Source organism: Bos grunniens, chromosome 22 (genome assembly GCF_055505025.1).
Source record: "Bos grunniens cultivar Pamir isolate PY7600 chromosome 22, Bosgru_T2T1.0, whole genome shotgun sequence".
Classification (NCBI taxonomy): Eukaryota; Metazoa; Chordata; class Mammalia; order Artiodactyla; family Bovidae; genus Bos; species Bos grunniens.
This window is the reverse complement of record NC_141186.1, coordinates 26,342,359-26,363,096: the sequence shown is the minus strand read 5'-3', so window position 1 is coordinate 26,363,096 and position 20,738 is coordinate 26,342,359. Positions and strand designations below refer to the sequence as shown.

Genomic DNA, 20,738 nt, shown 5'->3' with positions numbered 1-20,738 from the left:
TTTATCAGTTTCTTGAGTCCTTGAATACTTGTTCAGTGCTACATAGTAAACCAGAAACTATAGAAGACTCTGGTAAATCACTGTTCAAATTTTTACAATAAAAGATTAAAAAGTACTTAGCTCAGATGGTAGGGAATCTGCCTGCAATGCAGGAGATCCGTGCTTGATCACTGGGTCAGAAAGATCCTCTGAAGGAGGAAATGGCAACCCACCCCATGGGTTCTTGCCTGGGACATCCCATGGGCAGAAGAGTCTGGAGGGCGAAACTCCATGGGGTCACAAACAGTCAGACACGACTAAGTGACTAATACACAGACACACACACACACACGTCAAGGATACAATGAAAATATGTCAGTGGGGGAGCTCATCATTGTTAATAGCTATGGTAAAGCTGCAGAGGCTGTCCAGTGTAGCACAGTGATTAGGAGCATGGGCTTCGGAGTTAAAAGGCTGTGGTTTAGATTCAAATCCAGGTTTGCCAGTTAGTGGCTCTAGATCTAGGCAGTGTGTTTATTCTTGCCAGATCTTAAATTACCCCTGGATAATATGTCATAATAATTGTATCTACCTCATAGAATTGAGTTGATAGAGACTATGAATAATTAAGATGGCAGGCCACAAGCATGAATAGAAGCAGAAATAAGGCATAATTGAATGGCTAAGACTACAAAATCCGAGGTGTTGATGTTCATGTTTCTTTCTTCAGTAAATGACACTGATGAAATTGGAGAGCTAAATGATATCAACATTACAACTCCATCAAAGCCCAGCTGGCGTCTTTTGAACCTCAGTGCAACTACCAAGTACAAATTCTACTTGAGGGCTTGCACTTCAAAGGGCTGTGGAAAACCAATCACCGAGGAGAGTGCTACATTAGGAGAGGGGAGTAAGTACCGGAGGTTTATGCATGCTCCGTTTTAAACTGCTCTGAAAGGAAGGCACCATGGTAGTCACTATAAATCAGAAGTGATTGTGCTCTCAATCTGTCTGACCTTCTGTTTTCCACTGATGTACAGAATTTATTTTTCTTGTTTCTAAAGTTCACATTGACTCAATTTATGGATTTCTGCACAACAGTAATCAAACTATAGCCTCAGTGTATATAAGGTCAGGAACTATAATTTTAATTAAAATAGGGGGCTATAAGGTCACAAAGTTAGTCATAAGGTTAGTAGAGCGGGTATTTTTCTTTTGGAAATGTTTCCACCCAGAAAAATGTTTGCCTCTTGCACTGGTAGACATTTTGCACCACTGATCTAACACATTTCACCTCCATGTCATGACTCATCTATACAGTGATTCATAAACCAATTTTATTTTACTGTCTACTGGATGATGCCAAGTAATTAGCTTGAAACTGGCTCATAACACTATCGTTTCATTTGTATAGTTCGCCTAATTCAATTTTACTTTTCTATTTTTTTTCCAACTCAGCCCATTTCCCTTCCAAAATTATTTCTCCAATTATGATTTTAGAAGTATTTTTACTAAGCTTTCTATGTTATCAACAGGGCATTAGGAGATAAAATAAGAAGGTAAAGCAAGAAAGGGAAGTGGATTGGGGGAAAGGATAGACATACTTTTAAGCTTAAAAAAGAGGGCCTTGCCTAGAATTCAAGTTGGTGAGACCTAGAGGGGTATTGGAGGCAGGCAAAAGGAACTGGGAGAGAGCAAGAAGGGAAAAATAAACAAGTCATTTATGTATCATGTACTACGCATCCACTGTTCTGGATGCTTTCCCAAATTTTAGATTAAATGAAAGGTAGAATCCATGGGAAAAAAGAGAAAATAGTAACAAAGAAACGTGAACAGTCTGTCATTTATATAAGACATATATTACAATGTGTTTCAGTTCATGAATCACTATGAAATGAATGTGTAAATGGTTATGCTGTGACCTTGGTCAGTTTGTTTCTTCCTCTCATTTTGTTCCTACTCAATGTAAATACTGAAGAGCTTATGTTTTCCTAAGAGTTCCTATATACTCAAAACTTTCTTTTATGGGGGAATGTGTATATATACATATGTATATATACACACACACATATCCAAAATAGTTTCTCTCAAAAACTCAAATTGTTCCCAAGGATGTATTGGACACCAAGTGAATTGAAGAACTTATTTACCTACTTTTAATGGTGACTGAAAACACTCCAGTAACTAAAAGGTTCTTGTTCCTCTAGAGTTCAAATGGTTAACAAGTGTCTGACACCAAGAAAATAAGTCAGTATAGTGGTAATCTAAATATGCAACTGTAGTATTTTCTAAAACAGAGTTTAAGGCCTGGGGAGGGTTACTTTTATTTAAGGACCAACAGTATATCAGAAACGCTAGTCCCATTCCTGGCGATTAGCAGCATGTAAGAAAAAAAAAATCACAAAATTGTCTTACAATAGTCATGCATTCTTGTATATATAGAAATATTGGCAAATGTGGGCTTGGTTGCATTGACAAGTTGTTTTCAGAGGGTGGGAAATGCTGTTTATGTGGCTATATAAATGATGCTATTCTCTTCTGCAAATTCAAACTATAACTAATGTACTTGAGCATCTTATAGCATATTTCTTCATTCCCATGTGTCATGATTTGAAAGTGTTTCTTACTAGTATGTTTGTGCTCTTTTTCAGGATTCTGCAATGTCAGCTACTGTCCCCTTCCCCTGTTGACACTGAATTTTCTTCTATAGGCCTATATTGCCATATTTACAGAAAAAACAACTAGTCTTTTCCACTTGATTTCAGCATGATCTTTGGGGGAAAAATGAAAAAAAATTATCTTTCTATTGAGAATATCATCTTGCTATCACTAAATACTCTAAAAATGTTAACTTTTGTGCAAATTGGAATCTGTTTCTGAATCTTTCTTTTCTTTGCTCTGCCTGGATGGTCCATTTTAAGGTCATCTGGCATTAAATCAGAGAATGGGATTTGATACACAAGCATTTTTTTCCCCATCATTTTCTGGTTGTCACTCTGATTTTCAGGTGGCTTACATTCCATAATCTAAAAGGGGGGGAAATCGAGTTAATCAGAAATATTCTTTTTTGTGTTATTACTGGTTGCAATAAAATCCGTGCTTTGCTCTATTTTTCAAAAGCTTGTGCTATTTAATGGAACACTAAATTTCTGTTTTTCAAAGGCAAAATTAATTGTGTTTTGTTTCAAGTGTTCAATCTTGAAGGCTTTCTTCAACTAATATAACTGGTCTTATTTTTCTCACGGTGCCATTTTTAATGATGTCTTTGTGTTATCAGTAACTATATAATCAATTTTTACTCTGTGTTGAAAAGTTATACCTAAATTTTAACATGTGACACATTCTCATTTAAAGCCTTTAAACATTGTTAATTTTATTGAGTTAATTCTTAGCAACATTATGGATCAACAGCAAAATTATTTTAGATATTTTGTTTTAATTTCTGATATTATATGTATATTTTAATTATACTTGTCATATTTTTATCTGCTATAATATTCTACAATTAATATATTGACATACATTTATTTTGAATTGTAAAGTTCTCAAACACTTCAAAAATTTCAATACATTTCATTTCAAAGTACCTATAAACCTGCACTTTTATGTAGCCTAAGTTTCTAGAAATTTCAAACAAACATTTAATATATGAACATATTATGCTATTCTATCAATACTTATGAAGATGACCAAGGCAAGGAAGTAATGTAGATTAAAGGTTTTAATGCCATATGCTTTCAATTCTAAGCCAAAATCTCCAAATCTGGTTCCTATGAGGTTTGTGAAAGTCCAAATTGCACAAAGTGACATTGTACAGTTTTTTGAAGTCTGTGTTTGGTTTTAAACCATTCATATGACCACGCAAATTTATAGCATCACTTCATCAACAAGTGTATCATTTTTAAAGGACATGAATTAAGTTCATATACTCCATCTCAGCACATTAAAAAAGAAAATCTTGAAATGTTGATTTTCTTCATCTTCTGATAATTCAGAACTGAGAAAAAAATGCTACAAATGGCTCTCATTCATCTCAAATAACAGTACTTTTTTGCTTTTCATGTCCTACTTTTCAGTGATTACAATTCATATGAATTAACTGTGTACATTTCTTAGGTAAAAGTGTCGGGAAGATATCAGAAGGAGTAAATCTTACTCAAAAGATTCACCCAGTAGAGGCATTTGAGCCGGGAGCTGAACATGTAGTTCGCCTTTTGACTAAGAATTGGGTTGATAACAATAGCATTTTTGAAGATGTAATTGAGACAAGAGGGAGAGGTGAGAAATGAGATTCTGTTTGGAGCCATCTTAGACAATACATCTATGCTCTGTAGATTATTTACTTTTACATACTTCCTATGTTGAAAATATGAAGTACATTGGCTGTAAAAACTATAGTGTCAATTTGTTTTGGCATAGCGTTTTAAAAGTATCGAAATGAACAATGTCTCACCAACATCCAGACTTACCTCTTAATTGTTTTTACCAGAGTAGTTGCGTAAAAATGTCTGCGGCTAATTAACATGTGTTAATAACAAAAACTAAAAGCAAACCCCCAGAATCTCCTTGGCAATCTGCATGTAACCAAGGCAGCTTGTGCTTTTGCCTGCTTGCTGCTGCTACTGTGTTCATCTTGATCTGTCTCTACTGTTTCTCTGGTTTTCATCCTAAGAGTCAAATGCAGTTTGAGAGGGCCCTTTCTGAACAATGAATTAACGATTTATCAGGATTCTCCTGATGAACTGTACTTCAAATCACATACCCTCTAGGGGCACTCCAAGGACAAAAGTGATGCTATTTTGTTTATTTAAAAATGATGTTTAATGTTCCCCAAAGGGGCTTAATGTCAAAGACTGTTTCCAGGACTCAGTGTGCTTCTCTTTGTACAACAGAATATGCTGGTCTGTACGATGACATCTCCACTCAAGGCTGGTTTATTGGACTGATGTGTGCAATTGCTCTACTCACACTAATATTGTTAACTGTTTGCTTTGTGAAGAGGAACAAAGGCGGAAAGTACTCAGGTAAAGCTGTTTCTTACTATGACTTTAAATTTTACCAAGTAAATTCTACTTACCTGTTTAGGACATCCCAGGTAGCTTAGATGGTACAGAATCTGCCTGGAATGCAGGAGACCTGGGTTTAATTCCAGGGTTGGGAAGATCCCCTGGTGGAGAAAATGGCAACCCACTCCAGTATTCTTGCCTGGAGAATACCATGGACCAAGGAGCCTGGCAGGTTACAGTCCATGGGGTCGCAAAGAATCAGACATGACTGAGCAATTAACTTTCACATTTTACATTTAATTTCTAGGAGACCTTCGTAAGAGACATCTTCAATTGTTTTAATTACACATTAAAGTCTATTTATATTAGTACATTAGTTAATATACTGTACTGAGAGGAAAAGAAAATTCCTCTAATAACTAACCAAAGGGTGTATGTATGATCAACAGAATTATTTCTAGGTAGTTACTTGTTTTATGAATGAAAGTATTTCACTTTTTAAAAATGAAATATTCATTTCTAGTATATCAAGTGTGGAGAAGGCAATGGCACCCCACTCCAGTTCTCTTGCCTGGAGAATCCCATGGACGGAGGAGCCTGGTAGGCTGAAGTCGATGGGGTCACTAAGAGTCGGGCACGACAGAGCGACTTCATTTTGACTTTTCACTTTCATGCATAGGAGAAGGAAATGGCAATCCACTCCAGTGTTCTTGCCTGGAGAATCCCAGGGCCAGGGGAGCCTGGTGGGCTGCCGTCTCTGGGGTCACACAGAGTCGGACATGACTGAAGCGACTTAGCAGCAGCAGTATATAAAATAGGCTCTAGAGAGGCATATAATACTTCCATGCTTCTATTTTCTATCTGTAAAATATCACAGATGTTAGGGAGACTTGTTAGTAAATCACACACATATATTTTAACAGTATGCCTCTCTATAAATTCATGACCCAGAGATATTTTGCACTAGTACATTCTAATAGTACTGGGTTTACTAGTTAGCTGTGTTAACTTAACCATTGCTGGGAATGCATCCCTTATTCCTCTGATATATATCAGGTTTAATACCTCTTGAATTAATGGTACATAAAATATAAATAAAAATCATCCTAGTTAATACTTTAACTTCATTCAATTTGTAAAGAGACATAGCATTTCCCTTTGAGTATATGCCCAACAAATTGTCCTTTGTGAAGTGTTACCTTATCCAGATTCTGAAGGAGTTTCTTCAAACTGTGCTCTTAAACACAAGTCAGCATTTCACACTGCAGGAAAACCAAGAGAAATTCTCATCTCTCTGCAAGTAAGTAGTAAAAGGTGCCATGACAGGGGATTTTAGTTCGAATTTTCTGAGCACAAGGAGGCAACAATCTTCATGTTCTATATCCCACTGTTTAGAATAAATCTCATTTAACCTATGGTATTATAGACTTTAATATTCTGATTATTGAGGCAGTTTGGAGTAAGAAGAGAACAACGCAATGATAGACTTTTTAGTCCTGTAGTTTAACAACATCGATCTGATATCAGCCAATGACATTTTCAGGAAGTTTAGCATAGTAAATTGCTCAGTCGTGTCCGACTTTTTGCGACCCCATGGACTGTAGCCCACCAGGCTCCTCAGTCCATGGGATTTTCCAGGCAGGAATACTGGAGTGGGTTGCCATTTCCTTCTCCAGGGGAACTTCCTGACCCAGGGATAGAACCCGGGTCTCCCACATTGTAGGCAGACGCTTTACCGTCTGAGCCACAAGGGAAGCACAGTGAAATGTACATGCAGTAATTTGGTCTTCATTGAGCGACTGTAACTACGTTTGACTCTTTCATTAAGACATGTTGCCCACATAATACTGAATTCATGTATAACTGCACCAGGCTGTAACGCTGGTAACAAAGAGGTGAAAGATGAGTGAATAGGTACAGACATCAAACACTTGACTTATTAACAGTGCTTTGAAGATATATGTCTTTAAAAGTGACTCGTATTACTCCTCTACCTGTGTGTGTTTAGTGAAAGAAAAGGAGGATCTTCACCCAGACCCTGAAGTTCAGTCAGCGAAAGATGAAACCTTTGGAGAATACAGGTAAACATTACACTCCATTTAAAAATGCATCAAAGCATATATCCATCAGGTTAAATAAACTTTAAAATATGTAAAAAAAAAAGCATTTCTACTTAAAGCTTACAGGACTACATTTTAACACCCTTATAAAGAATAGTAATACAAGTGATTGATAGCAACTAGATGTCTGTGTGAAGAGGTGTAACTGCTATCTAGGTAGACTCTGTGTGCTTGGACAATTTCCTTGAAAGGTGTTATTCACAGGACAGTATTGTTATTTAGAGATTATCTATATAAAATAGATAAAATATCTTGTAGTCACTCCTCACCGTAGCCACTGTGAACTCAGGTTGTATTCAGTGTATACGCATAAACGTGTATTTTGTGTACCTGCGGTGTGGACCTACAAAGGTGTGTAAGTCACAAAACATGTCCTCAAGATGAACCTAGTCTGTGGGGAGGGGGGGAATTATCTATGCAAATGATTGCAATTAATTAAAGAGAATAAGAACAAAAAAGGGAGCAACTATTGCTGTCTAAGATGAGCTCTGGTAAGAGTTCATCCAAAGAAGGTTGAGACAGTCTTTAAAGGATGAAAAAGATTGTGTCAGTCTTAACCCCTGGACCAAACTTACACAAGTGTGCCAAAATGGGAGAAACTGCAGGAAATCTGGTAGGAGGTAAGTACCTCTTGAGGGTGTGTTACCCTTCTCACTCTCTTGTTGTCAGTGTGCATCTTCACCTTCCCATCACCCTCTTCTTGACTTACCTGTTCCTGTTGAGGACTCTGTTGTTTTCAGTCAGGTGCTCTGTATACTGCAGCCAAGGGAGCTGTTGCAGTTTCCAAGCATATACGACCATTAGCACACACGACCAGGATCCATATTACAGAGCAGACTCAGTTGGCTCTGACTGGCCCCTGCCCTGGATCCATCATTATAAACAGAGATGTGGAATATTCTCATTAGCTCTCCTGCATTAACTTATGTGGGCTTCCCAGGTTGCTCAGATGGTAAAGAATCTTCCTGCCAATGCAGGAGATGTGGGTTCAGTCCCTGGGTTGGGAGGATCCCTGGAGAAGGAAATGACAACCCATTCCAGTATTCTTGCCTAGAATTCCATGGACAGAGGAGCCCGGTAAGCTACAGTCCATGGGGTTGCAAAAGAATCAGACACGACTGAGAGACTAAGCACACACGCGCGCGCGCGCGCGCACACACACACACACACACACACACTAACCAATGTACATCTGAACCTCATGGTAAGCTCTCCTTGCCTCTATGCTTATTTTTCTTTCCTCCATTTAGTAAACACTCTTTTACTTTGATTCAGTTCAGTTCAGTCACTCAGTCGTGTCCGACTCTCTGCGACCCCATGAATCGCAGCACACCAGGCCTCCCTGTCCATCACCAACTCCCAGAGTTCACTCAGACTCACGTCCATCGAGCCAGTGATGCCATCCAGCCATCTCATCGTCTGTCGTCCCCTTCTCCTCCTGCCCCCAATCCCTCCCAGCATCCGGGTCTTTTCCAATGAGTCAGCTCTTCGCATGAGGTGGCCAAAGTACTGGAGTTTCAGCTTCAGCATCATTCTTTCCAGTGAACACCCAGGACTGATCTCCTTTAGAATGGACTGGTTGGATCTCCTTGCAGTCCAAGGGACTCTCAAGAGTCTTCTCCAACACCACAGTTCAAAAGCATCAATTCTTCGGCACTCAACCTTCTTCACAGTCCAACTCTCACATTCATACACGACCACTGGAAAAACAGACCTTTGTTGGCAAAATAATGTCTCTGCTTTTGAATATGCTATCTGGGTTGGTCATAACTTTCCCTCCAAGGAGTAAGTGTCTTTTAATTTCATGGCTGCAATCACCATCTGTGGTGATTTTGGAGCCCAAAAGTCTGCCACTGTTTCCACTGTTTCCCCATCTATTTCCCATGAAGTGATGGGACCAGATGCCATGATCTTCGTTTTCTGAGTGCTGAGCTTTAAGCCAACTTTTTCACTCTCCTCTTTCACTTTCATCAACAGGCTTTTGAGTTCCTCTTCACTTTCTGCCATAAGGGTGGTGTCATCTGCATATCTGAGGTTCTTGATATTTCTCCCCACAATCTTGATTCCAGCTTGTGCTTCTTCCAGCCCAGGATTTCTCATGATGTACTCTGCATAGAAGTTAAATAAGCAGGGTGCCAATATACAGCCTTGACGTAGTCCTTTTCCTATTTGGAACCAGTCTGTTGTTCCATGTCCAGTTCTAACTGTTGCTTCCTGACCTGCATATAGGTTTCTCAAGAGGCAAGTCAGGTGGTCTGGTATTCCCACCTCTTTCAGAATTTTCCACAGTTTATTGTGATCCACACAGTCAAAGGCTTTGGCATAGTCAATAAAGCAGGAATAGATGTTTTTCTGGAACTGTCTCACTTTTTGGATGATCTAGCGGATGTTGGCAATTTGATCTCTGGTTCCTCTGCCTTTTCTAAAACCAGCTTGAACATCTGGAAGTTCATAGTTCACGTACTGCTGACGTCTGGCTTGGAGAATTTCGAGCATTACTTTACTAGCGTGTGAGATGAGTGCAATTGTGTGGTAGTTATGCTGCTAGTGAAAACAACTCCAGATATTTTTCTCTCAAGTTGTGTGTCCACATGCCTGTGTCCACCATAGATGGCTCTGGCCATCCTGGTCCTTAGGAACAACTGGCTGGTAGGTGAGTATGCAGGTCACCACAGCAGTGAACCGGAATATGGCACAGGGAGCACTAACTCTAAAGTGACACTGTCATTCCTGCTCACTTTTCTTTGGCCAAAGCAAATCATATGGCACTGCCTAACACAGAGGGAAGTGAAGTACCATCCTGCCCTGCTTCTAGAAAAACTGAGCAAAATGGAACAATTTGATGGACACCACCAGCTACTACCCCATTCTATAAAGTACTCATCATGTGCTAATTACCTTTTACCCCAATTTTTCCTTTTTAGAATTTTATAAAATCTTCTCATTTGGTATACAGCTTTATAGTGTGAAAGATGTTGGTATTAAAAAAAAAATCCTCAGCTAGAAATGAAGAAAACTGTATCATATGAAAGACATTTTACTAACTCAGAGTTGGATTTGTTAAAGAATAAAACTCAGAGCATAAATGCAGGATACTTGTAACATTCCTATTCTAAAAATACCAGCTATTCTTTTTCTAATTTAACAACCCTGAATTTATAAACTGTATTGAAGTTCTTTGGTTACAAGAAACAGAATTTAATTGATTAACCTGGATAAGAGAGACATTTTTGGAAGGATCTGGAAAAATACGGAGGATCAAAGGTGAAGACAGAAGATCAAGCTTTGATGACCAGGAGTTCTGAAAGTGTAGGAAATAACATTTGTTTTCTATGTACATAAGCAGATTGAATATCTGTGTGTCTCAGTTTTAAAGGGAAGCAGGAGTGTTGTGAATGGCAGAAAAGTTTCTCAGTTACTCAGCATAACACAAATTGGTAATGACTTTCTAAACATTTCTTTATGAAAGGGTCATTTAGAATCTGTCTTCAGTGCTAACATGGTTATCTGGAAATTTTTAAAACCTATTAGCACTTTGGCATGAGTCTTGCTTTCCAGGAATATTTCAGATTTTGTCAAACTATTCTTTTTGATTTTCTAGTGACAGTGACGAAAAACCTCTCAAAGGAAGCCTTCGGTCCCTTAACAGGGATATGCAGGCCACAGAGAGTGCCGACAGCTTAGTGGAGTACGGAGAAGGTGACCACGGTCTCTTCAACGAGGATGGCTCTTTTATCGGTGCCTATGCTGGGTCTAAGGAGAAGGGATCTGTGGAAAGCAATGGGAGTTCCACAGCAACGTTTCCACTCCGGGCATAAACAGAGCACGTAGCACCAAACCAGTGGTTCACACCAACCTTCCAGATTTAACTGTTCAAGGGAGCAAGAACTTTCATATAGAATAGAAACATTCTGGCAGAAGCTTTCACCCAGAATTCAAACATCCTGCAACTCTGTTCAGAAAAAGAGCACTGCCTTGAAAAAGTGAAAATACCTAGCACTATAGGCCTGGAGTTTTTTTTTTTTCAGGTGCTCAAAATGCAAACCACAAAAACAGATCCTGTATTTAGGTTCACCTCAACTGAATCCAAAGTCTCTCTCCGCTGAAATCATCCCTGCCTGGCTCCACTCTTCACTGTGTTTGCATAGATGTTGCTGCCTTGTGGGTTTTCTGCGTGTGCACACGTGTACTCAAGTCTCGGAGAACTGTCTCAGTGACTTCACTTCATAACAGGTTAAAAGATGGTAAGCCACCTGGTTATTTAAGCTGTAAAGAGGAATATGAATGTCTTATTAAATAACACTTCATTGAATATATATAGTCTGAATTTATTATTTAAAATGTTACTAGCAGAAGTCTTAGGTGAACAATCAATTAGTATTTATTGAGCTCCTAACTCTTTGCCCTGAGATGGTCTTGCTTAAACAGAATTCTTTCAGTTTCAACATGAACTTAGTTTCTATCAGTTATGACACCTAAAAACACTTTTGTTTGTTTTTCTTGGACTCAATTCAGCTGCAATAGAAGCAGTGGTCAGAAGGTGATCTTACGAAAGAACAGGCAAGAGAGGTGTCTGTGATGCTGGGGTCTGACAACTGTATCTATTTGATATCTCCATTTCTAAATTGACTGCTTTTACCTATGTTTGTATAATGGTATGTTCCATATATTTCGTGAATGCATTGTACATATTATGTTAATATTTACACAATTTAAAATAGAGATTGTTTTATTTTGAAGTGAGAAGAACATTAACAGGCATGTCTGTACAGCTAGAGTATATAGTAATATACCATTTTTCATCAATCCACAGCTATGACCAATAACATGAGGTTCCCAAACTCTGAAGACTTTGTACAAAGCATTTGGATTTTGTTCTTATATGCTTTTCCAACAATCTCAAAATAAAATATCATATAAATATTGAGGGGAATGTTTTCATATTTTTCAAAGTAAATTTTTGTTGACTGTACTCCTACCCCAGCCCGCCAAGAAAAACCGTTTACAGCATAAATTCCTATATATATGTTTGCCTATATCACATTTTAAGAATCTTCAGGGTGGGATATTTTTCTGTGTTCTCCTTCTGTCAAAGCTAGTACAAATTCAGAGAATTTATTTCCTGGCCTGTGAACTACTGGTCCTTCTCAAATTGTACATGAGAGAAGTTTAGAAATACTATGAAGGACTGTGCATATGTGTCAGTAAAATTCAGTGTTGAGCTTCTCATTTTATGGAAATATTTCTTAACCTTACCATTAAATCCTTAAGTATATTTCTGAATTATGTTTACGTGAAACCAACTCGCAGGTTTTACTTTCATTTTTGAACTCTACCCATGGGTACAGATTGTTCAAGCCTTGACTTTTATTCATGTAGCCCACTCTCTCTCTTGTGGACCAAAATGAGGGATTGTGTATAACAGTCAAGCAGTAATCCACACTGAATATCTAATTACCATTTTAAACCTTGTGTGTCCTCCCAAATGGATAGGCAGCAGAAAAGAATGTCTTTCTTACAACAATACTTGGTGGGTCAGGACTTGACCACACTTCTGATGGAAGGATTTCCAAAGTGGGAAGGCACTGTGGTCCTCAAGCTGGGAATGAGGAGCCACACACCCCTCCAGCACCTTGAGCTTGATCCCCACCTAATTTTAAGGCAGAGCTTGTCTCGAGGAAGAGTCATCATGTTTGGACTTACCTGGGGGGAATTTCTGGTACTCAGCTATCAGTGAGGCCAAGGTTAGGACTTCTGAGCTTAGTTCTTCCAGTATCCCGGTTCCTCATCTTTGTCATCAGCTGAAAAGGTTTCTGCAGGTTGGACATAGTCTCAAAAATGCATTAGGATTAATATAAATTTAATCACCTTTCAATTAGAAGTTAACACAAATAATGTTTTATTTTCCTGGATCACAGCGTTCTTTAACTTGTGAGCAATAAGCATGTTCCTGCTCATATTTTCTGACTGTCCCAAACATATGGATTTGAAAAACGAGATTGCTTGAAGATTGCCTTTAGCTATGACTCTTCATTACCCTGTTTCAATAGCATTTGGTTTCTACTGGGAATCTGCACAGAAGGAATAGGTCTATGACTAACTTTCTCTAGCCTACAGCCAATATTATTTCAATGTAATAGATTGTATATAATCTCCAGGATTGATGGTGGGAATCAGTTCCTAGGGAGCTGTTCGAGGGTTAGGAAAATGCAAGTTCTCTTCCTGGTTCCAGCACTGACGTTGTACGTAAACCTTAGGCAAGTTGCGTGACCCCTTTGCTTCAAACTGTCTCGACTTTAAAGTGCTAACGATGATCTCAGTTACCTTATCTCTGTCACAGGGTGTTCTTTTGTATGAAGAAAAATTTGAAAATGATAAAAGCTAAGATGCCTTCTAACTTCATAAACAAACCTCTAATCTAATGATACGTCAAAAAGTCACTCCACACATACCAACTTTTTTCCTGTGAACACATAAATATATTTTTATAGAAGAACAATTCTACAGGAAATAAATCTACTGTTCAATGAGCAGTATGGTTTGCACATGCCATCCAAAATTATTAATCAGAAGGAAATTAAGCAGGGTCTTTGCTATACAAAAGTGTCTTTCACTAATTTTGCATGTGTTTATAAGAAAATGTGAATTTGGTGGATTTATTGTTGGTAAAAAGGCATCTGATATTTTAGATGTATCCATATTTATAAAAGTGTAAAGCACAATGGAATTATGCTGGAAGTCTCAAATAATATTTTTCCTACTTTATATTCATGGAAGAGATGAGCTAAAGAGAGAACAATAATGAGAAATGGTGGTGTGTTTTTCTAAGCATTTAAGACATAATTGCCAACTGAAACCCTAAAAATGTTTACATGTCATTAAGGTTTGCTTCTTGTAACAATTTTAAATTGATTATGAAGGGATTGGGTTTGTAATCTGTGGTAGTATGTATCCTAGTTCCCATAGTGACGTAAGTAGGGTTGTGCCAAAGCTTACTTTGTTTATATCTTAAATTGTTGGATTACATCATCAAAGCAGATAAAAGATACGCAGAACTGGTTTACCTGATTTTCTTTTGGCTAGAATTAATATTCATAGTAGAACCTTATTAAAATGTGTTTGTATTGTAGGTGGTGTTTGTATTATGCTTATGAATATGTATGGTTTAAAAATATTTTCAGTATACAAGAAATTCAACTTTCCCAATAAACGTTCAACTTCACGTACTCTAAAAATGTTTGCCTTTTTTCTATCCACATAAGGAGAGTCAGGATTTACGTATCAACCTTACCTTCAGTTGCCTCTGATCCTGGGATATCTGTAAATGAAGTATAAATTAGTAGAGCATAAAGGTATAAGTAAGGTATTTTGAGCTGAATGATAATTTTTACAAATAGACCATTTAATATCATCTACAAACTGTAATATGCCAATAAACTCTCTAGTTACGATAAATGTAAAATTAAGATGAACATATATTCCTCTGATTGGTTTTAGAACAATGTGTAAGTGTTCCTTTGCAAGGAAACATCCGATAGGCTGTACTTTCCACCAAGGCTAGTGGGTCGTCGGAACACCTGATCCGGCTCAGCAGAAAATCTACTGAAAATTGTGATTTCTAAAAAGCATTTTCTGTGTACTAAGCAGTTTACATACAGTATATATACTTTTTTATTCCCTCACTCCTCTTAGAAACACTTTAGAAAGGTGGGTTGTAGTTTAAAGTTGACTTATTCATGGTTAGAAACTTCTTGGTTTTAATACAGTATGGTCAGAACGTATACTAGGGGAAAACAGGCAAAACTGTGTCTATAAAAGAGTTCAGTGTATACAACCTAAAAAGCAGTCATTTTTGTAGGTAAATCTGCTACAATGCAATTCTCCAGGAAGAAAATATGGTATCCACGCTTACTGGATCCTCAAGTTCCTGGCAGACTCAATCCTAAGTCTCTTTCCCACGCTATCGTCTCCCTGAAGTATCTCATACTTCCAAGAGTTTGATTGTCACGTGCAGACTGCCAACTTTGAAGAATTTCTATTCCAAAATCCGTACATCTGAAGTTTTTCATAGATGACTCCTTACTTGATGTCTGCCCTCTGATGACAGGAGGAAAGTGGATGTATAATTTTCCCCTGCTAAAGCTGTTCAACTCCCACCCCCTACCACAACTGTGCAGCTCAGTGATTTTAAGCAACAGTAAGTACTCAAGCCATAAACCATCCTCCTTCATATTCAGTCTTCTCCTTCCCCACGTTCAACCTGTCACTAAATTCTGTTGATGTTATCGCTTGTGTATGTCCTGGACTGGCCCAGGAACACTTCAGCTAAACCAACTTCATCCTTACTCTGCTCGCCCCACGTGACTTTCCATTGTTCTTAAGAGACAGCAAAAAGTCTTTAATTGCTCCTCATTATCCAGCATGGTCAGATTCCTCCTCAGGTCCTGAATCCCATGGTTTACCATCGTTCCCTTCCTTCCTTCCTTCCTGTTACAGCGATTGTATCAAATGCTTCTTAAGCCGTACTTTGGATTCTTGAGTTGCTGTCAGTCTTGTACCGGCCGCAGTTGGAGTGAGTGGCTCTCCAGGAATGACAGACTAAATCCAGGTGGAAATGAAGGGGAGTGCTCATGATGAAACTCTTCCAGAAAGCCCTTCCCTTGCCACTATGGCATGAGATGCCATGGAATCCTGCCTGGTCCCTATTCCTGCTCATGGAGGAATTAAAACCCCACAGAGTAAGGGTTTTACAGTGATACAGGGATACTGGTAGGTAAATTCCAACCTTCTTTCTTGTCTCATGCCCCTTCCCACATCCCTTATACAGGATCGTCCCAAGGATTAGATCAGTCATTTGCATTTAACAGGGGCCAATTGAATAGAATCTATTAATTTTTTTTTTTCCCTGCTTCATTCTCCCTTTCCCTTGTGCCTAATACTAGTTTATGGGGACTGCACTCCCTAATAAATTAGTAGTCCATATACTGACTGCTCCAGGCTCTTTTAAGGAATTCAGGCTAAGACTCAGCTTTTATCAGCTCTGAGTATTTGGTCAATTTCTTCCTGTCGTGACCATTTTAAACTTACTTCTTCACAAAATCACTTATCTGTTTCAAAGTTTAATGTCATTTCTTTAGAGAAAGCTCCCCAAACTTTCATAACTTGGTCAAATCACATTTTTTTAGTGTATCCGATGATTACTTACCTCTCAATATTTGTACTAGTCACTGTTGCATTTTTATAGTAATTACCATGTCTATTACTCTGATTAGTCCAGAAATTCTATAAGGGCATCTTCTTTTTTATGAAACATCAACTGTCTAGCATAATCTCTGGCATCTGAGGGACATTTTTAAAATATTTGTTAAATAGTCACAGGAGATATTCCAAATAACGAATGCATTTGAGAAGATGCTAGTCCAGATACATGAAACAATCTCCACTAGCACCTCTAAACTGTTCTTTCTCTGGGTTCTCCATCTTAATACATGACCCTATTATCCACTATGTCATTCAAACCCAAAGCCGGAAAGGCATTCCTGGACCCACTGTTCCTCCGTGTTTCACATCATCTATCAATTGTAACTCTAAAATACTTTTAAACTCAGAGTTTACCACTATTGCTACCACTCTAAACCAAGACATCTATTTCTTAGGGCTGGTCTTCTTGCTTCATTTCTGTGGTCCTCTGAAATCTGTCAAACAATCCCAGAAAGCCTTACAAAGTATACATCAGATTATATTAATGGTTTCTCAGTGAATTCAGCCAAGATTCTAAACTCTTAACCACATGACCATATGTGAGGTACTTTACCGACCTACCTACTGTTTTTCTGTCTGAAATGTCCCCCCAAATCTTCTATAAACGGGCTTATAGTCTATTTAAAGCTCACTTATATGGAGATGTTTCTGATTATTAACTCTGAAGTAGTCAGGGACTGTTACATTACTCCTTATTTCTTCAAAGCAGTCATTACTAATTGATATCCTTATTTAATTTTTGTCTTCTCTGCACCTACTACAATGTGAACATGCTTTTTTCCACGAGAAAAGCAACTTTGCCTATCTTGTTCCCTGCTCTGACACCCAGAATTGGCCCCGGCATGAAACAGTTCTCAAAAAAATAGTTGTTGAGTAACTGAATGAGCTTAAGCACCACATGGGAAAGAAGAAATAAAAGTAAGCAAAAAACCAGATTAGTCTGCTTATTAAAACTCACTGATCTGGGAGAGATTGGACAAGATGGAGGAGTAGAAAGACCCTGGGCTCACCTTCTCACAAGGTCACATCAAAATCACAAACATTTGCAGAATTGCCAACGATGAAAGACTGGAACCTACAAGAAAAAAAAATCATCTACAACTGAAGACAAAGTACACACCTCAAGGAGACAGGTAGGCAGGGTAGACTGGTGATATAGTCAAGTCCCATATTCCTGAGTGGGTGAGCCACAGATTAGAGAGTAATTACATTGCAAAAAAAAAAAAAACCACATTATTTTTTTTTTTTTTTGCCATTTGTAGCAACATGGACAGACTTGGAGGGCACTGTGCTAAGTGAAATAAGTCAGAGAAAAGCAAACTGGATGGTATCACTTACATGTAGAATCTATAGACCAAATGAGTAAATATACCAGAAAAGAAAAAAATTCAGATATTAAAAACTATACTAGCAGTTACCTTGGGGAGAAGCAACCTAGGAACAGGATATTCAGAGTTACAAACTATCATGCACAAAATAAAGAAGCTTTGAGGATACATTATACAATACAGGGAAGGTGGTCGATATTTTATAATAGCTATAGATGGCATTTAACATTTAAAAATGGTGGATATCAATGTTGTACACCTGTAACTTACCTTTTATAATGTCAGTTCAGTTCACTCAGTTGTGTCTGACTTTTGTGACCCCATGGACTGCAGCACGCCAGGCCTCCTTGTCCATCACCAACTCCCAGAGTTCACTCAAACTCATGTCCATTGAGTCGGTGATGCCATCCAACCGTCTCATCCTCTGTTGTCCCCTTCTCCTCCTGCCCTCAATCTTTCCCTGCATCAGGGTATTTTCTAAAGAGTCAGTTCTTCGCATCAGGTGGCCAAAGTATTGGAGTTTCAGCTTCAACATCAGTCCTTCCAATGAACACTCAGGACTGATCTCCTTTAGGCTTGACTGGTTAGATCTCCTTGCAGTCCAAGGGATTCTCAACAGTCTTCTCCAACACCACAGTTCAAAAGCATAATATGTCAGCTATACTTCAAAAAAAAACCTGTTTACATTTTGTAAACATGCATACATTTAGAATATGTTCAGCGTATTTTGGTGGTATACATATACATACAATATACATATAAAGCTAAGTCAGATGTTTTATATATGAAAATAATGTCATGTCAATTATATCTCAATTTAAAAAAATAATATACAGGTGCCTCAGTAAAAATACAGAACTGCACACAGCAGGCCTGACCGTGGGGAAACCAATCTTTTCCAAAGCTGCCACCATGCCCTCCTCCCTTCTGCTTTCAGGAAAGGAAGTTGTTCTGTAGGTGGCTAAGTAATCATTAACTCAGTAATTCCAGTTATAAGAGACAATACAGATTTTTTTTTGGGGGGGGGGAGTAAATTTCAGCAAGTTACATACAAAGAACTTAACTGCACTACAATCTATAGTAGAATGATTTTCATGGTGAAGATATTTATAATTTCATGCAGCAAATATAAGATAAATTTTACATTCTAAATTGAAATGTATTATCTTAAAATTAATTTGTAAAATACCAACACATACTTCTTTGATTTAAACAGTGGAAGCATCTTATAATTGTCCTAGTTTAATAAAAGATGTAATTAAAAGAATCAACCACTAGATGGGAGTGTTTTACAAGGATATAAACTTTATGTACAGAGCCCATGCTGTATATACTCAAGGTATCTTTTTTCTTTGAAGGCAGTTTTCGAGATTGAAACATGTATATGTATTACTTAGATTTTACCCTTTCATTTCATCTACTTCTTTACTCTTTCACTTCTAAATCACAGTCATTACTGAACTTCATTAATTCAAGCTTTGTCAATTACATAGGTCTTTTCTAAGGGATTGGTATTTTTCAAATCTTAATTTATGATAAAATGACAATAAATTCTTAGGACATGGGGAAAAACAGCTTATTTTCATTTTTTCCTTTTTTGTAGAAAGAGAAGTGACTTCTGAATTGTTTGTATTATTATCAATTTCTAAACAAATTGATATTTTGTTTGATGGACTTCCCTGGTGGCTCAGTTGGTAAAGAATCTGCCTGCAGCGCAGGAGACTGGGGTTCTATCTCTGGGTCTGGAAGATCCCCCGGAGAAAGAAATGACAGCCTACTCCAGTATTCTTTCTTGCCTGGGAAATCCCAAGGACAGAGGAGCCTGGCGGGCTGCAGTGCAGGGGTCACAAGAGTCGGACACAACTTAGCAACTAAACCACCACCAAACAAATTGATAGTTCTTCCTTTTTCCTGTAATTAGAAATACCCCCAGTATAAGGAAAAAATATTTTCTAGTGAACATCTGCATAGCTAAATTAGTAATACCTCTGTCATCAGTCTGTTGTGAAGATAAAAATGACTTCAAGTGTGTAAATAGCCAATATGCAAAGTACAAATCACAGTACAACGTTATTAAACACTTTTTAAAAAGTGTTAACTGAAAGATGTACTTATGATCATGTTGATAATTCTGCAGTTAAAGGTAAGGTGTTGTTTGAAACAAATTATTTTGTTAAGAAAGATGACAAGGTGAAATCTGAGTTGACATCTAATACAAATAAAACAATTTCAAACCCAGGTCAAACTTTACCTTCAGTACACAACAGTTAAATACCTTAATGGAATTCGCCACCTCTCATATTGTTAGTGTCAACCTGAAGGGCTTTTCAGCGCATGAGTCCTGGATTCCATCGTTGGAGTTTTGTGTTCTGCAGATCTGGGGCTGGACCTAAGAATTTACATTTTTAAAAGTTCCCAGATGCTGCTGCTTCACCTGCTGGCCAGGTGATGCCACCTGAAGAATAACTGACCTACAACACTGCCAAAATTTGAAAACAACCGATTATAATTGAGAAAAATTCAGAAATAATAAAATCACATCAGTCATTTCTCTGAATATGCTTTTCATAGTACCAAACTGACTTTCAGAATGTTAAGAATAGCATACCCCCTTGATGATTTATGGTCTCAAATCCACAACACAGTAATATAAAATTTCAATGTTTTATAATATCTGACAGTTGTTTTCTTTTTTTTATATATCAAGAAATGCTGATTTAGGAAAAATTGCTCTACTTTCTATTTTAAATATATATATATTCTTTTTTTTAATTAAGCAAATGGAACTGCTAATCTTCACGGCCTCTGAGAAGTTCTAAAATGGTTGGAAAATTGCTTCAGCATCTATTCTGGTTCTGTTGCAGAGCAATCTCACAGATCTTTGCTCTCTCCAAGTCTAAACAGAAAGTCTCTTTGCACTGAAGTAAGCAACACGAGCCTTTCGTAAATCCTTCCAAATCCTTAATCTGTTTCTAACCCAAGCTATATGCCATTTCTTTATCTTCCCAGCAACCACAGAAGAGTATGTGTACAGCCGATTACTG

The 20,738-nt window shown here is 37.8% G+C and overlaps 1 protein-coding gene and 1 long non-coding RNA gene across 30 annotated transcripts in view; one reads left to right on the top strand and one right to left on the bottom strand.

Moving 5' to 3' along the window:
- Window positions 1–12,032, top strand: part of CHL1 (cell adhesion molecule L1 like) — a 355,943-nt gene extending 343,911 nt beyond the window's left edge. For 19 of the 29 annotated variants that reach the window (XM_086366681.1, XM_086366676.1, XM_086366690.1 and 16 more), the window contains 5 exons: window positions 710–889; window positions 4,096–4,257; window positions 4,872–5,003; window positions 6,994–7,066; window positions 10,707–12,032. In XM_086366681.1, the coding sequence (XP_086222807.1) occupies window positions 710–889; window positions 4,096–4,257; window positions 4,872–5,003; window positions 6,994–7,066; window positions 10,707–10,923 (764 nt within the window). In that variant the 3' untranslated portion in view covers window positions 10,924–12,032. Of the gene's footprint in view, window positions 1–709; window positions 890–2,630; window positions 3,089–4,095; window positions 4,258–4,871; window positions 5,004–6,993; window positions 7,067–10,706 lie in introns of those variants that run through there. The other 10 variants (XM_086366694.1, XM_086366698.1, XM_086366700.1 and 7 more) reach the window with 2 other exon arrangements.
- Window positions 12,033–14,396: 2,364 nt separating this feature from the next.
- On the bottom strand, window positions 14,397–18,184 carry LOC147348226 (uncharacterized). Its single transcript, XR_015151238.1, has 3 exons — window positions 17,965–18,184; window positions 17,377–17,441; window positions 14,397–14,423 (listed from the first exon to the last, which is right to left on the bottom strand). It is a non-coding gene; the product is annotated as an uncharacterized LOC147348226 (long non-coding RNA).
- Window positions 18,185–20,738: the final 2,554 nt, after the last annotated feature.